Below are 20493 nucleotides of genomic sequence, written 5' to 3'. Positions count from 1 at the left end.
AATTCTAAAGGGTCATCTCTTTATCCTGAGGCTATGCCCACAGATCCTAGTGGTGCTTACTAATGGAACCATCTTCCCCACGTCCACTCTATCCAGGCCTTTCAGTATTCAGGGATAGCAGCCATATTTGAGTTTTGATCTGTGGAAAGTCTGGTTGAGAACAGCCATTTTGTGCAGAGGACCTCCAGAAGTCAATTCCAATTCATAGCTCTCAGCTGAATTAATGGTGAACTGCATGTGAGAGCTGGATTTTTCTCCTCCACCGTGTGGCACAGAGCAAGTTGCTCAGAAATCATCACTGATCTATTGAAAAAGGAATCCAGAGAGGTGCCATCACTGATTGCCGGTACCGAAGGGAGCCCCCGAGACCTCCTTGGGTGGGCTGGAGTGGGGTGGGGGGAGGGCAGGTGGGCAGAGGTTTCCTGAGGTTCTGATTGGGACACCCTGATAACCGAGCAGTCGGGTTTTGCCAGGTTTTGCCGGCGTGTTGTTACCCTGCCCCCCTGTATGACGCTGCAGAACCTGCCCCATTGATTTTTTTCGGCAGTGTCGTAAGATCTGGAGAGAAAACCATTTGGTGGATTCTGGAGAGAAATACACTGGTTTTCTCACTGGAAACAACATTCTGCCATTTTTCAGTAAGATTTCGCTCAACATCTTCAAGGAATTTCGCTTTTATAATTATTCTCCATCTTCATCTGCATTTTAAACTTTGTATCTGTATTTTTGTTAATAAATTGATCACTTTTCTGCAATTTTCAACAGTAGTTTAGCAATAAACTTACCATTATCTTGTTTAAGAATAAAGCTTTGCCTGCTGGGTTATTTTTAAATTGAAATACTCAAATTAAAAAAGAGTGTGACAAACACAAATACGTAAATTCTTAGCTCATGGACCACTTCAAGGAAACGCCTTTCTTTAGGTTATTTAATCAACATAAAAGGCCTGATAGGGTTGAAAGCGATAAACTATTTCCGGAGTTGAACCCATAACGCGGGTCGATAAAATTAGAGCCAGGCCATTCTAGAGTGATGTCAGGAAGTATTTCTTCACACAATGCAATGGAAATCTGGAACTCTTTCGCCAAAAAGCTCTTAATGCTGTAGTTGACTGGAAATTTCAAAACTGAGATTGGTAGATTTTTGGGGGTACGGTGTTTAAGAATTATGAAATCAGGCAGATGAATGGACTGACAAGACAGATAGCCATGACTTATAATGTATAGACTCAAGGGGCTGAATGGTCTGCCCCAGTTCTAGAGTTCTTAAATGTTTTCAGTACTATTGGTAGGAGACTAATACCTGGGCTAAAGTGTCCAGTTAATGAATCTAGTTAATCCGAGACCAGTCCAAACGTGTTCTCATCTGTATTCCAGGACCAATACCCGTACGGCTGATGAATGGTAGCAACATGTGTTCCGGGAGAGTTGAGATTTATCGTAACTCCACCTGGAGGACCGTTTGTGACAATGGCTGGGATGTTAAAACAGCGAGCGTGGTTTGCAGAGTGTTAAACTGTGGGATAGCCCTGTCAATAGAAAGAGATGCGTCCTTTGGAGAGGGTATTGGAATCATCTGGTCTCATAATGTGAGCTGTGATGGGACAGAGTCTTCCCTCGATCAGTGCATTGCCAACCCATGGTTGGGAACTAACTGCACACACAGACAAGATGCTGGAGTTACCTGTTCAGGTGAGTGTAGTTTTCTGCTCGGTTGAGTGGGGTTCATAGGACAGTACTCCCTTCTTGGTGAGGTGGAAATGGTTCTTTGCCAGCAATAGTGTCAGGCTTCCTTGGTTGGATTTGGGGAGGGGGAGTGGCGGTGGGTGGAGATGGGGGGTGTGGGGGAAGGGGTTGGGGGTGGCTTCTCTGCTTGGGTGAGTGCTTTGCTGTGGGTGGAGGGTTTGTTGTTCCTGTGAGGGTGAAGGTGTTCCCTGCTTTGCATTTAATGTGGTCTTTGTGTGTACTGGTTCACAACCTAGTTGGATCGGAGGCCTTGTTTTTTTCCACAATCCCTGCCAGGACTGTGGATTATCTGCCCTTCCTCTGGGTTACAAATCCATCAGTTGTTTGTTCAATAAAATGTGTTGATCTTGGGGCAGATCCTGCACAGATTCATCAGCAAAATACTGGGATCTGAAAGAGTTAAATTATTCAGACAGATTGCAGAAACATGGCTTACATTGAGTTGAATGTAGAAAATTAAGGGGGATCTAATTGGATTTAAAGAAATAGATAGAAAGAATCAATTTCCACCGGTGAGAGAATCTGTAGAACAAGGGACTGAACCTTAGAGTGATGCAGCTCTGGAGGGATGTCAGGAAGCATATCTTCACGGAAGGGAGTGAAATCTGGAACTCTTTCTCCCAAAAATCTTTCGATGCTCGGGATCAATTGGAATTTGCAAATCGAAGATTGAACACTTTGTTGGGAATGGCAGTTAAGGTTTGTGGAACAGAGCTGATAGTTGGAGTTAAGATGAAGGTCTTCACCGATCCAATTGACTATTGGGCAGACTTGAGGGGCTTAAAGGCCTATTCCTGTACTTAAGTGATCTCTTTGCTAAGAGTCTGCCACTTGGGCTCAAATGTCGTGTTAATGACAGCAGTGTGAGTCAAGGTGACACAAGACAATTTAACCATATTTCCATCTCTAGGTCCTGTACCCATACGGCTAGTGAATGGTACTAACATGTGCTCTGGGAGAGTTGAAGTCTATCGTAATTCGATCTGGGGAACCATCTGTGATGATGGCTGGGATGTAAAAGCTGCAAATGTGGTTTGCAAAGTGTTAAACTGTGGCACGGCCCTGTCAGCAACAAGAGACGCCTATTATGAAGAGGGGAATGGGGTCATCTGGCCTCATAATGTGAGCTGTGATGGGACAGAGTATGCCCTCGACCAGTGCTCTGCCAAACCATGGGTGGAGAATAACTGCACACACAGCTGGGATGCTGGAGTTATCTGTTCAGGTTAGTGCCTTTAGCATGTTCTTTGTGTGTGTGGCAGTTTACAAGCTGACCTAGTGGAATTGAAGCTCTTGTTTTATGTCTGAGTTACCAGTCCAGGCCTCTGGATTACTGCAGTCCAGGCTGCTGGATTGCTAGCACAGGCCACTGGTCTCCTTGTCCAATAATGTACATTGACCTTTGAGGAATGTAGCACACGTACATCAGTATGATACTGGGGACTAAACCATAGAACCATACAATCCCGACAGTGCCGAGGGAGCCATTTTGCCTATTGAGTCTGCACCGACTCTCCAGTAGAGCATCTTACCCAGGCCCACCTCCCACCCCCCCGCCCCCCCCACCCCCCGCCCTCTCCGCCAAACCCTACACATTTATCCCGCTAATCCCCCCTAATTTACACATTTTGAATTGCTAAAGGGCAATTTACCATGGCCAATCCACCTAACCTGCACATCGTTGGACTTCACCTGATGAAGGAGCAGCGCTCCGAAAGCTTGTGGCTTGTGCTACCAAATAAACTTGTTGGACTTTAATCTGATGTTGAGAGACTTCTTACTGTGTTTTCATTGGAGCAGAGAAGACTGAGGGACGACCTGATCAAGGTGTACAAGATTATGAGAGATAGGGACAGAGTGGATAGAGAGCAGCTGTTCCCCTTCATTGAAGGGTCAGTCATGAGAGGACATAGGTTCAAGGTGAGGGGCAAGAGGTTTAAGGGGGGATGTGAGGACAAACCTTTTTACCCAGAGGGTGGTGATGATCTGGAATGTGCTGCCTGGGAGGCTGGTGGAGACAGGTTGCCTCACATCCTTTAAAAAGTACCTGGATGAGCACTTCACACATCATAACATTCTGGGTTATGGGCCAAGTGCTGGCAGGGGGGATTAAGTGGGAGTTCAGCTGTTTCTAATGGGTTGGTGCAGATTGCTTTTTTTGTTGTGTAAAGATATGAAGGATAATGGAACCAAAGCAGATAGATGGAGTTAAGATAGTGTTTAGTCATGTTCTATATGAAGGACAGTGGATACACGAGGGGATGGCCAGCCTCCTCCTGTTCCTTAGTCCTTGTACGTTCTCTGTGCTTACCCATGGTGGTAGGAGACTGGCACCTGGGTTACAATGTGTCGGCGGTGACTCCATTAGAAGTTCAGATAATCCCTGCCCATTTTAACTGTGTAACCATGTCTATTCCAGGTCCAGTGCCCATACGTCTTGTGAACGGTTCTAACGTGTGTTCTGGGAGAGTTGAGGTCTATCGTTTCTCCAGCTGGGGAACAGTCTGTGCAACCGGTTGGGATGTTAACACAACAAGTGTGGTCTGCAGAATGTTGAACTGCGGATCAGCTCTGTCAGGAACAGAAAATACCATCTATGGAGAGGGGACTGGGAACATCTGGTTGGTAAATGTGAGCTGTGACAGGAGAGAGCTTTCTCTTGATCAGTGCTCTGCCAATCCACAGGTGGGGAATAGCTGCACCCACAGGGAGGATATTGGAGTGACCTGTTCAGGTGAGTGGAGTGATTTACTCAGCGTAGAGTTGGTAACATGCTCCTTAAGTGTAACAAGTCCTTTAAAACGTACGTGGATGAGCACTTGAAATGTCATAACATTCAAAGCTATGGGCCAAGTGCTGGAAAGTGGGAATAGCCTAAATTTAGTGTAGATTTGTCAATGCAAACTCGAAGGGCTGAAGTGCCTCTTCTATATTGTATGACTCTAAAAGATGGATCTCATGGTTAGACCACCACTATGGGGGATGGTAGAGATCCCACAGGTCATTCTGGGGGCCCACCTCGAGGCAGTGAATCATTCACTGTCAGTATGAGCATCTGGAGGGTAACTGGAAAATTCCATATGTGGGCAAATAGCCCAGTCAGTCCAGAATCCACCTTGCCTAAATCTCCAGCTCTGACCCCCAAAAAGCTATTAATGCTGGGTATCAGATAGAAATTTCAAAACTGTGTGTGATAGAGTTTTAATGGCTAAGGATATTCAGGATTCCTGAACCAACATAGATGGATGGAGTTAAGATACAGATCAGCAATCACTTAATTGAAAAGCATTTCATATTTGAATGGCTGAATGCCCTCCTCCTGCTCTTCTGCTTTTTATGTTCTCTGTGCTAACCTACATCGGGAGGAGGCTGATACCTGAAATACAGTATCCAGCTGAAATCTCTTGTGAAAGTCCGTGTAGTCCCAGACCAGTTTAACGTTGTTCTCATCTCTATTGCAGGTCCCGTGCCTGTAAGGCTGGTGAATGGTAGCAACATGTGCTCCGGGAGAGTTGAGCTGTATCGTAACTCTGTCTGGGGGACTGTCTGTGACAATGGCTGGGATGTAAAAGCAGCGAATGTGGTCTGCAGTGTGTTGAACTGTGGAACAGCCCTGTCAGCAGATCGAGGCACCACCTATGGAGTGGGAACTGGGGTGATCTGGTCATATAATGTGAGCTGTGCTGGGACAGAGTCTACCCTCGATCAGTGCATTGCCAATCCATGGGTGGGGACTAACTGCACACACAGCCAGGATGCTGGAGTTACCTGCTCAGGTCAACACATTTATGTTATTCCTTGTTAGTGTTATTGTGCAAGATGACTTTGTGGAATTGAAGCACTTGTTTTTTGACCCAAGTTAGCACCCAGCTGTCTGGATTAGCAGTCAGGCCTTTGGTGTGGCAGCCCTTACCCTGTATTACCAGCTCAGTGTCCTACCCCGGTTCCAGAATTACTAGCCGAGGGTTCTGGATTCCTACCCCAGGTGTTGGATTACTCACACAATTTTCTGCATCACCCAGTGTCGGTATTAGTAGCCGAGGCTTTTGCATTTCTATCCCAGTGTTTTGAATGATTATATTTGCAGCGGAGCCAGTGACAGAATTCCTGACATGATGAAGGAAACTGGCAGAGCATTACAAGTATGGCCCAGCGTTACTTGAAATGCTGAGAGATCATTTAATATGTGGCATAAATTATTTAGCAACTCAAAGAAGGCTTTTAATAGACCCAAACCTGGACCTAAATAAAGCCATAGCAATAGTCTTGTCTTGCAAAAATGAGGAGAAAGGAGCCGAAGAGCTGAGAGGAGCCACAGATAACAGTGTCCTCAGGCTTGGATGAACCTCTTACCGCAGGCCCTGGTCTCCAGTTGAATGTACTGGTGACCTCCAGTCTTGGACGAGGATAAATGAGCAGAGAGGGAAACCAGGGATCCCCACAGTTTAAGAATGGCCAGCACGCCAACATTGTGCATGCAGTCAGGGAGCCTGTCCCCAGCAAGATTACCGAAACAAACAGAGATCAAAGGGTGAAGCCACCCCAAAACAGAACTTATCAGATAGGTCAGGCTGAAGAAGAGCAACTGGTACAATAAATTGTATCACCACATCAGATGCAGATCCATGTCCAAGTGAATGGATACCCATTGAACATGGAGGTAGACACAGGTGCAGCAGTATCCATTGCAGGGGAACAAGAATTTAGAAGATTACGATTGGCATTTTACCACTTAAGTTAAGTGACACGAAGGCAAGATTGGCAACTTATACAGCAGAACCATGACGCATAATCGGGACCACTGTAACCCCAGTCACATATGGGCAACAGACAGTCTGGCTCCCATTGATGATGGCTGAAGGGCCGGGACATATCATTTTGGGAATTGCCTGATTACAAAAATCCATTTCAATTGGCAGCAGATTTTCAAGATGGGTAATGGTAACTTATAAGAGGTAATAGGAAAATACCCAGACGTTTTCTAGACAGGCCTTGGAAAGATAAAAGGGCCTCGGGTAAACATCAATGTAGACCCAGACGCCCAACCAAGATTTTTAAAGGCAAGACCAGTTCCATGTGCTCTGCGAGCAGAAGTAGAGATCAAGGTGGAATGATTAGAAGAACTGGGCATTACTGAACCCGTGCAATTCTCTGAGAGGGCTGCATCTGTTGTTCCTGTACTAAAGCAAAACAATACAATCTATCTCTGTGATGACTATAAAATACAGTAAGAAGTCTCACAACACCAGGTTAAAGTCCAACAGGTTTATTTGGTAGCACCAGCCACAAGCTTTCAGAGCGCTGCTCCTTCATCAGGTGAGTGGGAGTTCTGTTCACAAACAGGGCATATAAAGACACAAACTCAATTTACAAAATAATGGTTGGAATGCGAGTCTTTACAGTAATCAAGTCTTAAAGGTACAGACAATGTGAGTGGAGAGAGGGTTAAGCACAGGTTAAAGAGATGTGTATTGTCTCCAGGCAGGACAGTTAGTGAGATTTTGCAAGTCCAGGCAAGTCGTGGGGGTTACAGATAGTGTGACATGAACTCAAGATCCCGGTTGAGGCCGTCCTCATGTGTGCGGAAGTTGGCTATCAGTTTCTGCTCAGCGATTCTGTGTTGTCGTGTGTCGTGAAATCTCACTAAGTGTCCTGGCTGGAGACAATACACATCTCTTTAACCTATGCTTAACCCTCTCTCCACTCACATTGTCTATACCTTTAAGACTTGATTACCTGTAAAGACTCGCATTCCAACCATTGTTTTGTAAGTTGAGTTTGTGTCTTTATATGCCCTGTTTGTGAACAGAACTCGCACTCAACTGATGAAGGAGCAGCGCTCTGAAAGCTTGTGGCTTGTGCTACCAAGTAAACCTATTGGACTTTAACCTGGTGTTGTGAGACTTCTTACTGTACTTACCCCAGTCCATCACCGGCATCTCCACATCATGACTATAAAATGACAGTGGACAGAACATCTCGTTTGAACAAATGTTGGATGCTCAAATAGAGGACTTCTACGCAAAATTGTCCTGATGCCAGGTCTTCACAAATTTGGATATGAGCCATGCTTGCCTCCAATCGGAATTGGAGGTAAGTGTGGCTCATATCTAACTTTGGAAGGCGTAGAGGGCCGACAGGCCTGTTCCTGTGCTGTACTGTTCTTTGAATTGGAAGCGTCATCAAGAAAATACATGCCATCAAAACGCACAAGGGGATGTACAAATACACTCGTCTACCTTTTGGTGTATCATTGGCTTGCACCATTTTCCAAAGAGTAATGGACAGCATACTGAAGGGAATACCCAGAGTGGCAGTTTACCTAGACGATATTCTAATCACAGGAGCCACTGTCAAGGAACAGCATGAAAACTTTGAGGAAGTCTTGTGATGATTTTCGGAAGTCAGGATCAGACTAAAAAGGGAAAATTGCACTTCCCAGGCATCTGAAGTAACATACCTCGGTTATAGGGTCAACAAAGATGGCTTACACCCAGTCTCGGAAAAGATAAGAGCCATAAAAGAGACTCCAACACCAAGGAACATGACAGAATTAAAATCATTTTTCGGCCTCGTAAACTATTTTGGAACGTTCATTCCAAACTTGGCGACCTTACTGGCATCCCTAAACATGCTGTGAAAGAGAGGGGCGGCACGGTAGCACAGTGGTTAGCACTGCTGCTTCACAGCTCCAGGGACCTGGGTTCGATACCCTGCTTGGGTCACTGTCTGTATGGAGCTTGCACATTCTCCTCATGTCTGCGTGGGTTTCCTCCCACGGTCCAAAGATGTGCAGGTTAGGTTGATTGGCCATGCTAAAAATTGCCCTTAGTGTCCTGGGATGTGTAGGTTAGAGGGATTAGTGGGTGGATATGGGGGTAGGGTCTGGGTGGGATTGTGGTCAGTGCAGACCCGATGGGCCGAATGGCCTCTTTCTGTACTGTAGGGTTTCTATGATTTCTATGAAAGATCAGAAGGGGCATGGCAAGAACCACAGGAGGATGCTTTTGTGCGAATCAAACATCAATTACAGTCAGATAATGCATTGATCTACAACACACAAAGAAGCCACTGGTTATTACATGTGATGCCTCTCCATAAGAAATAGGTGCAATGCTGTAACACCGATGGGGCACTGGAATGGAACGTCCGATGGCATATGTCACACAAACATTTGCCGATGCAGAATGAAGATATGTACAGATTGAGAAGGAAGGTTTGGCAATGGTCTTCTCAGTGAAGAAATTTCGACACTTCATGATCATTGAATGTATTCAAGAGGCGGCTGGATATAGCACTTGGAACGAATGGGATCAAAGGTTATGGGGAAAAAGCAGGATTAGGCTATTGAGTTGGACGATCAGCCATGTTCGTAATGAACTGTGGAGCAGGCTCGAAGGACAAAATGGCTTCCTATGCTCCTATCTTCTATGTTTCTTTAACAGACCACGACCCTCTGTTGAGCCATTTTTCTGAACACAAAACAATTCCTCCATAGCTTCAGCTCAAATACAGCAGTGGGTGCTATTGTTAAGCACTTATGAGTATACCTTGGAACGTAGAGCAGGGACACAGATAACTGACGCAGATGCTCTGAGCCTTACCACCAAATATGGACAAAGGCATTAAATTTCATGGATACTTTGTCAAGCTCAGCAAAAAAAAATTAAGATTTCGACTCGGAGCAATCCCACATTGGCAAAATTAAGCCACATCATATTAAATATTCGGCACAAGAGTTAAGGCCATATGTGACAAAGTACCAGGAACTGGGAATCGAAGAAGGCATCATTCTTTGGGGAGCCCGGGTAGTTATCCCATGTCCCACCCAAAGGCCTAACCTTCAAAAGCTTCATAACAGCCATCCAGGGTTCTTAAAAATGAAGACGTTAGCGAGAAGCGACATCTGGGGGCCTGGCATAAATGTGGGACATAGAGATGCTAAAGGCATGCAGAATGTGCCAATATGACCAGAGGACCCTATTTATGGGCTCAATGCTTCAGATACTAATGGATGCCCACGCTTAGTAGATTGACATACACCGGATAGTGTCCACCACATCATATAACACGATAAAAGGACTTAGACAGTCTTTTAGTACTCATGGGGTACCAGAAGTCTTTGTGACAGACAATGGGGCCCCATTTACCAATGGGGAATTTAGGACATTCATGAAAACAAATAGAGTAAGACATGTCCGTACAACTCTGTATCACCCGTCATCAAATGGCTTCGCAGAGCGAGCAGTCTCAAGGTTTCAAAAATAGTATGAAAAAACAGACCAAGGGTTCTTTAGACACAAAATTGGCACAATTCCGTTTTAATTACAGGACAACGTCACATTTAATGACAGGTTTAATCTGGCAGAACTACTGATGGGTAGACGCCTACGGACCAGTCTAAGCCTCATCTTCCTGAACTTAAGTCAAACAATTGAAGAAAAGCAAGAAGCCCAGAAAAGGAGCCATGATGGACAAAAAGCTGATAGAATTATTTACTAGGAGACACTGTCCAAGTGAAAAAGTTTGGTGACTGCACCCCGTGGACACCAGGAACGATCCTTTCAACAACAGGACCAGTGGCTTAGATGGTAAAAGGTGGGGACATGATCCGAAGAACACATATTGACCACCTACACTGTCGGGAGCTGTCAACAAAAGCAACTAACACAGCGAGCATGCCATCTCGGACACCAAGTGTACTGATAGACTATAAAGGAACTCAGCTAATGGGAGGCTCAAAGATAGCATATGAGGATTCCACCTCCGAAATGGAAGCGGAGAAAGCGGAACCTGAACCAAATGTCATTGTTGAGAAAGATCCGCCTGCAGTAATACTTTGGCGGTCATCCAGAAAGAGACGCTCACCGACACGATATATCCCACTTAGCCAGGCGAAGTATGAAATGGAAAGAAGGACATGAGCCGAAAGACGAAGATGGCCCGGACGCCTTAAGAGTGAGGGGGAGCCCTCGGAAATGGAGGAGGGGGAGTGTGTGATAACTTGCTGGACTTACATGGGGAATCCCTGATTGACCTTCCAGTCAAACGTGAATACAAGTTCCCATGGTGAGAGGTAACTACCTGACAGGTGGAGCTCATATTCTGAGCCCTGTATAAAGCAGGCCCCTGAGTGGGTCCATTGTAGTATCATCCTGGATGGGACCTGTATGTGTTCACCACAGGCTTGTGGTTTTACCTTTACTTTGTACAATAAAGCATCGTTCCTTTATAGAGTCATAGAGGTTTACAGCATGGAAACAGGCCCTTTGGCCCAACTTGTCCATGCCGTCCTTTTTTAAAAAAACCCCCAAACTAATCCCAATTGCCCGCATTTGGCCCATATCCCTCGATGCCCATCGTACCATGTAACTATCTAAATGCTTTTTAAAAGACAAAATTGTAGCCGCCTCTACTACTACCTCTGGCAGCTTGTTGCAGACACTCACCACCCTCTGTGTGAAAAAATTGCTCCTCTGGACACTTTTGTATCTCTCCCCTCTCACCTTAAACCTATGCCCTCTAGTTTTAGACTCCCCTACCTTTGGGAAAATATATTGACTATCTACCAGACTAAACCTGTCATTATAGCTGACTCTTGAGTTATTACAAGAGGCATAGCTGAGATTTATGGGGAATACATAGCAACGCCATTTATGTGAAGCAAGTGAATTGAGTTGAAGGAAATGTTGTTCAAGGTGAGAACATGTTCAGTCAAGCTGAGAACATGTTCAGTAAAGTTGAAGAAGATGGTGTGCGGTGGAAACTGCTCGGGCCTCCATTAAAGGAAGAAATGGAGACCCTGTGTTGGGGAATCAAAATGCATTAAGATTGAACAATTACGGTAAAAAGAAGACGGGGGATCAGGAAATTGTTCTTCCATTCTTACTCAATTCACTTACCTAGAGCTTGACATTTCTAACTTTTCCCAGTTCTGATGAAAGATCATCAACTTCTAACATTGACTCAGGCTGGGATCTTCCAGTCCCACTGAAAGTCAATGGAATTTCAACTGCTCCCACCACAGTGATGCGGGAAAATCCTGGCCTCTGTTTCTCTCTACAGAGATGGTGTCTGACCAGCTGAGTATTTTGTGCATTTTCTGTTTTTATGTCAGATTTCCAGAATCCACAGTATTATGCTTTTGATGTGTTTTTGTTGTGTAAAGATATGAAGGATAATGGAACCAAAGCAGCTGGATTGAGTTAAAATAGTATTTAATCATGTTCTAATTGAATGACAGTGGTGACACGAGGGGATGACTGGCCTCCTGTTCCTGAGCACTTGTATTTTCTCTGTGCTAAACCATATTGGTTGGAGACTGGCACCTGGGCTACAATGTACTGACAGTGACTCCATTAGAAGTTCAGATAATCCCTGCCCATTTTAACTGTGTAACCATGTCTATTCCAGGTCCAGTGCCCATACGTCTTGTGAACGGTTCTAACATGTGCTCTGGGAGAGTTGAGGTCTATCGTATCTCCAGCTGGGGAACAGTCTGCGCAACTGGTTGGGATGTTAACACAACAAGTGTGGTCTGCAGAATGTTGAACTGCGGATCAGCCCTGTCAGGAACAGAAAATACCATCTATGGAGAGGGGACTGGGAACATCTGGTTGGTAAATGTGAGCTGTGACAGGAGAGAGCTTTCTCTTGATCAGTGCTCTGCCAATCCACAGGTGGGGAATAGCTGCACCCACAGGGAGGATATTGGAGTGGCCTGTTCAGGTGAGTGGAGTGATTTACTTACTTAGAGTTGATAACATGTTCCTTAAGTGTGTTTGTTTGTAAATTCCATTTCCTGGGCTATTAGCCGAGGCATCTGGCTCATTTGTCCAAAAACCTTTTGACCTTGGAGGGTGTGCAGCACAGATTGAGCTGAATGATGCTGGGGACAGGAAGTGTTCAATTACAAGTACAGTTTACAGAGCTGACGTTTGGAATCCACTGAATACAGAATGTTAAACAGTGACCTCATTGAAGTGTTTGTGATATTTTAAGGATTCACAATGGTTTATAGGGAAAGCTAGATTTTCCCTCCAACAGTGCGAAACGGAATTTGCCAATGTTTCCAGGTTTTGAATCCTTCTTTGGGAGGAAACGCTCACTCATTAGGATATTCACGAAGGCACCTACGTAATTGGCGTGGAGGATGGCGGGTGAGCTTTCAAAGCCGGAGAGCTCTGAGACGTTTGAACCTGTTATGTATTTAAAAAGGGTTGCGTCGCCCCTAACATACATTGCATACAAACATTGCAAAGCTCGAGAGGAACAGCAGGTTATGATGAATGCTAAGTCATAGGGAAGATGCTTCAAAATGGAGGCACTTTCTCATCAATATTTTTGTAGACCAGGCAATTACTGACCAGTGAGTCCCATATCAGCGTAGGGAAACTATTCAAAATTCTGAAGGAAAAAAAAAAATCTCCACTTGGAGAGGCAAGGTTTGATCAGGAATAGTCAGTATGGCTTTGTCAGTGAGATCATGCCGAATGAACTTGATTGAATTGTTTGAGAAGGTGACTGGGTGTGTAGGCGAGGGTAACGTAGTTGATGAAATTTATATTGATTCCAGCAAAGGCTTTGACAATGTGTCACAGGGGAGACTGATAAAGAAGTAAAAGAACATGGAATCCAGGCTAACTTGGCAAGATGAATCTGAAACTGGTTTAGTGGTAGGGGACAGAGGGTGATGGTGGAAGGCTGTTTGTGTGACTGGAACCAGGTGAACCAGGAGCACTCCTCGTCACAATGGATGTCTCGGCACTCTACACCAGCATCCCGCACAATGTTGGCATTGCTGCAACGGCCTCAGTACTCAATGCCGTCAACTGCCAGTTTCCAGATGCAATTTTACAACTCATCCGCTTCATCCTGGACCACAATGTCTTCACCTTCAACAACCAGTTCTTCATCCAGACACACGGAACAGCCATGGGGACCAAATTCGCACCTCAATATGCCAACATCTTCATGCACAGGTTCGAACAAGACTTCTTCACCGCACAGGACCTTCAACCGATGCCCGCATAAGAACAGGATATGGTGCTCGACTCATCGATCAACAGTTCCGACGCGCCACAGCGAAAAACCGCACTGACCTCCTCAGAAGACAAACACGGGGCACGGTGGACAGAGTACCCTTCGTCGTCCAGTACTTCCCCGGAGCAGAGAAGCTACGGCATCTCCTCCGGAGCCTTCAACATGTCATTGATGAAGACGAACATCTCGCCAAGGCCATCCCCACACCCCCACTTCTTGCCGGCCTAAACCAGGATGTTGGATTTATGTCACATTATCAGTAACCCCCACAGCTTGCCTCCTGGGCTTGCAGAATCTCACTAGCTGTTCTGTCTGGAGACAATACACATCTCTTTAACCTGTGTTTAATGCTCCCTCCACCCACATTGTCTGTACCTTTAAGACCTGGCTGGCTTTAGGGATTCGCATTCTAATCAGTATTCTGTAACTTGATGTTGTGTCGCTGTGCACTGTTTGAGAGCACATTTCCACTCCATCTGACGAAGGAGCAGTGCTCCGAAAGCTTATGATATTTGCTACCAAATAAATCTGTTGGACTTTAACCTGGTGTTGTGAGACTTCTTACTGAAAATCTTGCCCAGCGAAATTAATTCCTCTGGTGGGAGCAATCTAGAATAAATGGGTGCAATCGTTAAATTAGAGCCTGACCATTGATGACTGAAGGCAGGAAGCACTTGCTCACCCACAGGATATTCAAAATCTCCAACTCTCTCCCCCAAAACGCTATTCATGCTGGGTATCAGATAGAAATTTCAAAACTATGCGTGATAGAGTTTTAATGGTTAAGGGTATTCAGGATTACTGAGCTAACATGGGTGGATAGAGTTAAGATATAGATCAGCAATAACTTAATTGAAAAGCAGTTCAGACCTGAGGGGCTGAATGCCCTCCTCCAATTCTTCTGTTTAATTATGTTCTCTGTGCTAACCCACATTGGGAAGAGACTGATATCAGAAATACAGTATCCAGCTGAAATCTCTTGTGAAAGTCCGTGTAGTCCCAGACCAGTTTAACGTTGTTCTCATCTCTATTGCAGGTCCCGTGCCTGTAAGGCTGGTGAATGGTAGCAACATGTGCTCCGGGAGAGTTGAGCTGTATCGTAACTCTGTCTGGGGGACTGTCTGTGACAATGGCTGGGATGTAAAAGCAGCGAATGTGGTCTGCAGTGTGTTGAACTGTGGAACAGCCCTGTCAGCAGATCGAGGCACCACGTATGGAGAGGGAACTGGGGTGATCTGGTCATATAATGTGAGCTGTGCTGGGACAGAGTCTACCCTCGATCAGTGCATTGCCAATCTATGGGTGGGGACTAACTGCACACACAGCCAGGATGCTGGAGTTACCTGCTCAGGTCAGGAAATTTTGCTATTCCTTGTTAGTGTTATTGTGCAAGATGACTTTGTGGAATTGAAGCACTTGTTTTTTTGACCCAAGTTAGCACCCAGCTGTCTGGATTCGCACTCGGGCCTTTGGTGTGGCAGCCCTCACCTCTGTATTACCAGCTCAGTGTCCAATCCCAGATTCAGAATTACTAGCCAAAGGTTCTGGATTCCTATCCCAGGTGTTGGATTACTCACACAATATACTGGATTACCCAGTGTGTGGATTGCTATCCCACAGTTCTAGATTACCAACCCAGTGTGTGTACTGGTAGCCTAGGCTTTGGCATTTCTATCCCAGTGTAATTGGATTACTATGCCAGCATCTTAAGCCCAGGGTTCTGGAATACTAGTCCAGGGTTCTGGGTAACTACCAAACGTTAGGATTAGTAGCCCAGTTTCAACATTGCTACCTGAGGGTTCTGGATTACTCGTCTAGTGTCATGGATTACTGTCTAAATATCTGAATTAATAGGCCATTTTACATTTCTGTCAGAGGGTTCTGGATTACTACCCCAGAATTTTAGATTACTAGCCCTTGGTTCTGCCTTTCCATCCTTGGTGTCTGGTCTCCTTGCCCAAAAGTGTTCAAAGTTTATTCTTTAGTGTCACATGTACGCGTACATTAACATTGCAATGAAGTTACTGTGAAAATCCCCTAGTCGCCACATTGCAGCGCTTGTTCGGGTACACTGAGGGAGAATTTAGGATGGCCAATGCACTCAATCAGTACGTCATTTGGACTGTGGGAGGAACCTGGAGCACCCGGAGGAAACCCATGCAGACTTGGTGAGAACATGCAGACTCCGCACAGACAATGCTCCAAGCCGGGAATTGAACAGTATCCCTGGCACTGTCAGGCACTGTCAGTCAAGCTGAAGAGGGTGGGGCCGATGGAAATCCTTTGGGCCTCCATTCATGGAAGAAATGGAGACCCTCTGACCATTCTGTTAGGGAAATCTGTCCATGGTGAAGAGAAGATAGGTACGGTCTGGAAATTGTACTTTTTCTATTCTCACCAGGGGAATTGATGCTGCAAGCTTCCATACCAGCTCTTCTAATATGTCTTCCTATTCCCTCAATTGACGCATTTCTAACTTTTCCCAGTTTGAATGAAAGGTGATTGGATTGTAACATTAATTCTGTTACTCTCTTGGCAGTTGTTGCCAGACCTGCTGAGAATTTCCTTCATTATCTGTTTTTATTTCAGTTTTTCACCATCTGCAGTATTTTGTTTTTTTGGTTGCGTAAAGATATTAAGGGCGATGGAACCAAGTCAGGTAAATGGACTTCCCATTCCTGAGCTCATCAATGTTCTCTGTAGTAAACCATATTGATAGGGGATAGACACCTGTACAGAAATGTCCCGCTGATGACTCCATTGAATGTTTAGTGAATCACAGATCACTTTAAACGTATACACATCTCTGTTCCAGGTCCAGTGCCCACACGTCTGGTAAATGGTCCTAATATGTGTTCCGGGAGAGTTGAGGTCTATCGTAACTCCAGATGGGGAACTATCTGTGCAAATGGCTGGGATCTTAAAGCTGCAAGTGTGGTCTGCAGAGTGTTGAATTGTGGGTCAGCCTTGCCAGCAACACAAAATACATCCTATGGAGAGGGGACTGGGGACATCTGGTTGGAAAATGTGAGGTGTGATGGGAGAGAGATTTCCCTCGATCATTGCTCTGCCAACCCACAGGTGGGGGATAAGTGCACACACACGGAGGATATTGGAGTGACCTGTTCAGGTAAGAGGAGTGATTTGCTTGGCGAAGATTTTTTAATATACTCCTTATTTGTGTGTTTGTAAGTTTCACGAGTGTATTGAAGCTTCCATTTCTGGGTTATTAGCCCTGGTACCTGGGTTACTTGTTCAAATACCCGATTGACCTTGAAGGGGGTGCAGCACAGATTCTGCAGAATGACATTGGGACAGGAGTATTCAATTACAACTGCAGTTTACAGAGATGAGGCTTGGAGTTCACTGAATACGGAACTTTTAGAGTCACCTCATTGAAATGTTTGAGGTGCTTAAAGTATTTGAAAAGGTAAATAGAGAAGACTGGATTTTCTCTCCCACAGTATGAACCAGAAGTCGGAACTGATTCTAATCCTGCCTTGGGAGGAAACGGTTACTCATTGGGATTTTCATTGAGCTGCCCACTTAATTAGCATGGAGGGATGACAGATGACAACTTGAAGCTGGAGACCCATTCGGAGATCTACCAGTTCTGGAGAAGCTGTAGGCTACAATGTTTGCGATGTAATAGGGAAGGCCCTTCAAGAATGAAGCAACCTTTTCTCCAATTGTTTGAAAATTTCAAATAAAGGATAATCTTGCAGGTAGACCAGCACTGTGGGAGAGGGGAGGATCTCAAAAGGATTTATTGGGGGCCAACCTCCAGGCTGCTAAACCATTCACTGCCAGCATGGGAAACTGAAGACCAACTGGAAAATTCCAGTCAGCTTCCTTTACTTGGAATTAATGAGCCTAATCATCTACAAGTCCTATAGAGGTGAGCAGTCCAACCACTCCTGAACCCACCCGGTCTAAAATCTAAAATGGGTGGTATCAGGAACATCATTGGGACAACATCATGCTGGCTAGCACCAATGTTTCCAACACCATTCACCTCCACTCCCAACCCTGACCTGAAAATCCTGCCCAGTTAAATTATTTCCTATGGTGAGAAAAATTTAGAACAAGTGGACGTAATCTTTAAATTAGAGCCTAGCACTGAGGGCTAATGGCAGGAAGCACTTCCTCACCCATAGGATAATAGAAAACTCCAGGTCTCTCCCCAAAAAATTGTTGATTCTGGGAATCAGTTGGAAAGTTCAAAATTAGAGCAATGAGAGTTTTGATAGTTTAGGATAGTCAATGTTACAGTGACTATTCTGTGAGGATAGGTTGAGGGAGCTCGGTCTTTTCTCCTTGGAGAGACGAAGGATGAGAGGTGACCTGATAGAGGTGTACAAGATGTTGAGAGGTATAGATTGGGTGGATTCTTGGAGGCTTTTTCCCAGGGCTGAAATGGCTGCTACGAGAGGACACAGGTTTAAGGTGCCGGGGAGTAGGTACAGAGGAGATGTCAGGGGTAGGTTTTTCACTGAGGGTGGTGGGTGAGTGGAATCGGCTGCCGTCAGTGGCGGTGGAGGCAAACTTGATAGGGTATTTTAAGAGACTTCTGGATGAGTACATGGGACTGAATAGGATTGAGGGTTATAGGTAAGCGTATATATAAGCCTAGGTAGGTAGGGACATGGCCGGCGCAACTTGTGGGCCAAAGGGCCTGTTTGTGCTGTATGTTTTCTATTTTCTATGTTCTAGCAAGGTGGGTGGATGAGTTAAGACACATATCAGCCATTTTTAGTTGAAGGGCAGTACAGACTTGAAGGGGGGAGTTTTCCTGTCCTTCCCGCCATGGGAATAGTAGCGGGTGGCAAGCCAACCATGCAAAGATTTGTTGACCTCGGGCGGGATTTACTGGTTTTGGGGCAAGACGCGGCCGGAAAATCCCGCCCGCGGAGCTGAATGTCCTCCTGCTGTTCTATGTTATTAAATGTTCTCTGTGCTAAATCACAGTGGGAGCAGACTGAAACGAAGCGACGATGTCCAGCTGAAGGCTCTCGTGGAAGAAAGTCCATATAGTCCCAGACCAGTTTAACAGTGTTCCCATTTCTATTCCAGGTCCAGTTCCAGTACGTCTGGTGAATGGTAGCAACATGTGCTCCGGGAGAGTTGAGGTCTATCGTAACTCCATCTGGGGAAGCGTCTGTGACAATGGCTGGGATGTAAATGCAGCGAATGTAGTCTGCAGCATTTTGAACTGTGGGACAGCCCTGTCAGCAGATCGAGCTGCCTTCTATGGAGAGGGGACTGAGGCTATCTGGCCATATGATGTGAGCTGTGATGGGACAGAGTCTACTCTCGACCAGTGCACTGCCAAACTATGGGTGGGGAATAACTGCAGTCATAGGAAGGAAGCTGGAGTTACCTGCTCAGGTAAGGACATTTAACGCAGTCTTTATGTGTGTGTGCGTGCGTGCGTCCATGCCCTGGAGTTCTTCCCCCACCCGCCCCCCCCCCACCCAAATATCGATGATTCTCGGAACCAATTGGAAATAGGTGTAAGGTTGAAAGGAATAGAAATGTTTAAAGAAGGACAAAAACAAAAGATGTCCAAAGGAGATGTGAATGGCAGAAACATTTTGCCATCTAAAAGCAAAAGCAAGTGAAAAATCAAGATAAAACTGAACCTTCCAAAGATATAGGAAACAAAATGGGAACAGAATTTGTTGAACCCAGTGTTGAGTGAAAGTGTGTAACGTACCGAATTAGAAAGTGAGTTGCTGTTCCTCGAGCTCAAGTACACCATGGTATTATGGAGAGGGCAGTCCCTTTGAAGTATTAAAAAGGTAGGAAAGAGAAGATGTGCTTGGTAATGGCTGAAAAGCCAGAGGATGATCCACTGAATATGGAAGCTGGTGTGGTGGAAGGTGAGAACAAGGGGAACCGTCTCATGGTTCTGGGAGGGAGGGGAAATGCAGGAAATGGTGGAGTCCTGACAGCCATGGCGGGGGGTGGGGTCATTTTCAGAAGTGCTGATTTGGAATGTTGTATCATCAAATCCTATGTGATGGAGACGGAGAAACTGAGTATAGAACTGTAGCCTTGCAGGAAGCAGGATGTAACAAAGTGTAGTCAAGCTGGTTGTAGGCTTCAGAAGACTTTTAATGGAAATTGGCTGATAGCCTATCCCAAGAAATGGAGACAGAGAAGTTGGGTAAAGAAGGAGTTAGAGTTCGACTATGTGAATCTGAGAGAAGGATGAAAATTGAAAACCAAATTGATGAAATGTTCCAGTTCAGGGCAAGAGCAGGAAACAGACCTGATACAGTCAGCAATGTAGCAGAAAAGGGGGTGAGGAAGAAGGCCAATGTAGGACTTGACAAAGAATGTTTATCCACAAAAAGACAAGGATTCTGTGATTCTTAATAGCAACGCCATTAATGTGAAGCAAGTGAGTTGAGTTAAAGGAGATGTTGTTCAAGGTGAGAAGAAGTCCAGCCAGCTGAAAAGGGTGGTGACGATGGAAACTGTTTGGGTCTCAAGGAAGAAATGGAGAGCCATCAGACCATTTTATTGGGGAATCAAAAAGTGGAAAGATTCGATGTCCGTGGTTAAGGGAAGATGGGAAGAGTCAGGAAATTGCTTTTTCATTATCAACCAATTTACTTGCTGAAAAACTTTCTAACATTTCCCAATTCTGATGAAAAGTGATTGGCTTGGCACTAACTCTGCTTTTCCTCTCTTCAGAGAT

The 20493-nt window shown here is 45.3% G+C and overlaps 1 protein-coding gene across 1 annotated transcript in view; it reads left to right on the top strand.

The window, feature by feature from the left end:
- The window catches only part of LOC144506382 (scavenger receptor cysteine-rich domain-containing protein DMBT1-like), a 45965-nt gene that overhangs the window by 9688 nt on the left and 15784 nt on the right, over positions 1-20493 (top strand). Inside the window, exons 3-10 of the mRNA XM_078232454.1 lie at positions 2656-2970; positions 5207-5418; positions 7788-7838; positions 10077-10189; positions 10363-10644; positions 14824-14834; positions 16420-16446; positions 18861-19175. Coding sequence (XP_078088580.1) covers positions 2656-2970; positions 5207-5418; positions 7788-7838; positions 10077-10189; positions 10363-10644; positions 14824-14834; positions 16420-16446; positions 18861-19175 — 1326 coding nt within the window. The remainder of the gene's footprint in view (positions 1-2655; positions 2971-5206; positions 5419-7787; positions 7839-10076; positions 10190-10362; positions 10645-14823; positions 14835-16419; positions 16447-18860; positions 19176-20493) is intronic.

Source organism: Mustelus asterias, chromosome 1 (genome assembly GCF_964213995.1).
Source record: "Mustelus asterias chromosome 1, sMusAst1.hap1.1, whole genome shotgun sequence".
Lineage (NCBI taxonomy): Eukaryota > Metazoa > Chordata > Chondrichthyes > Carcharhiniformes > Triakidae > Mustelus > Mustelus asterias.
The sequence above is the reverse complement of the archived record's forward strand: the minus strand, read 5'-3'. Positions and strand labels throughout refer to the sequence as shown.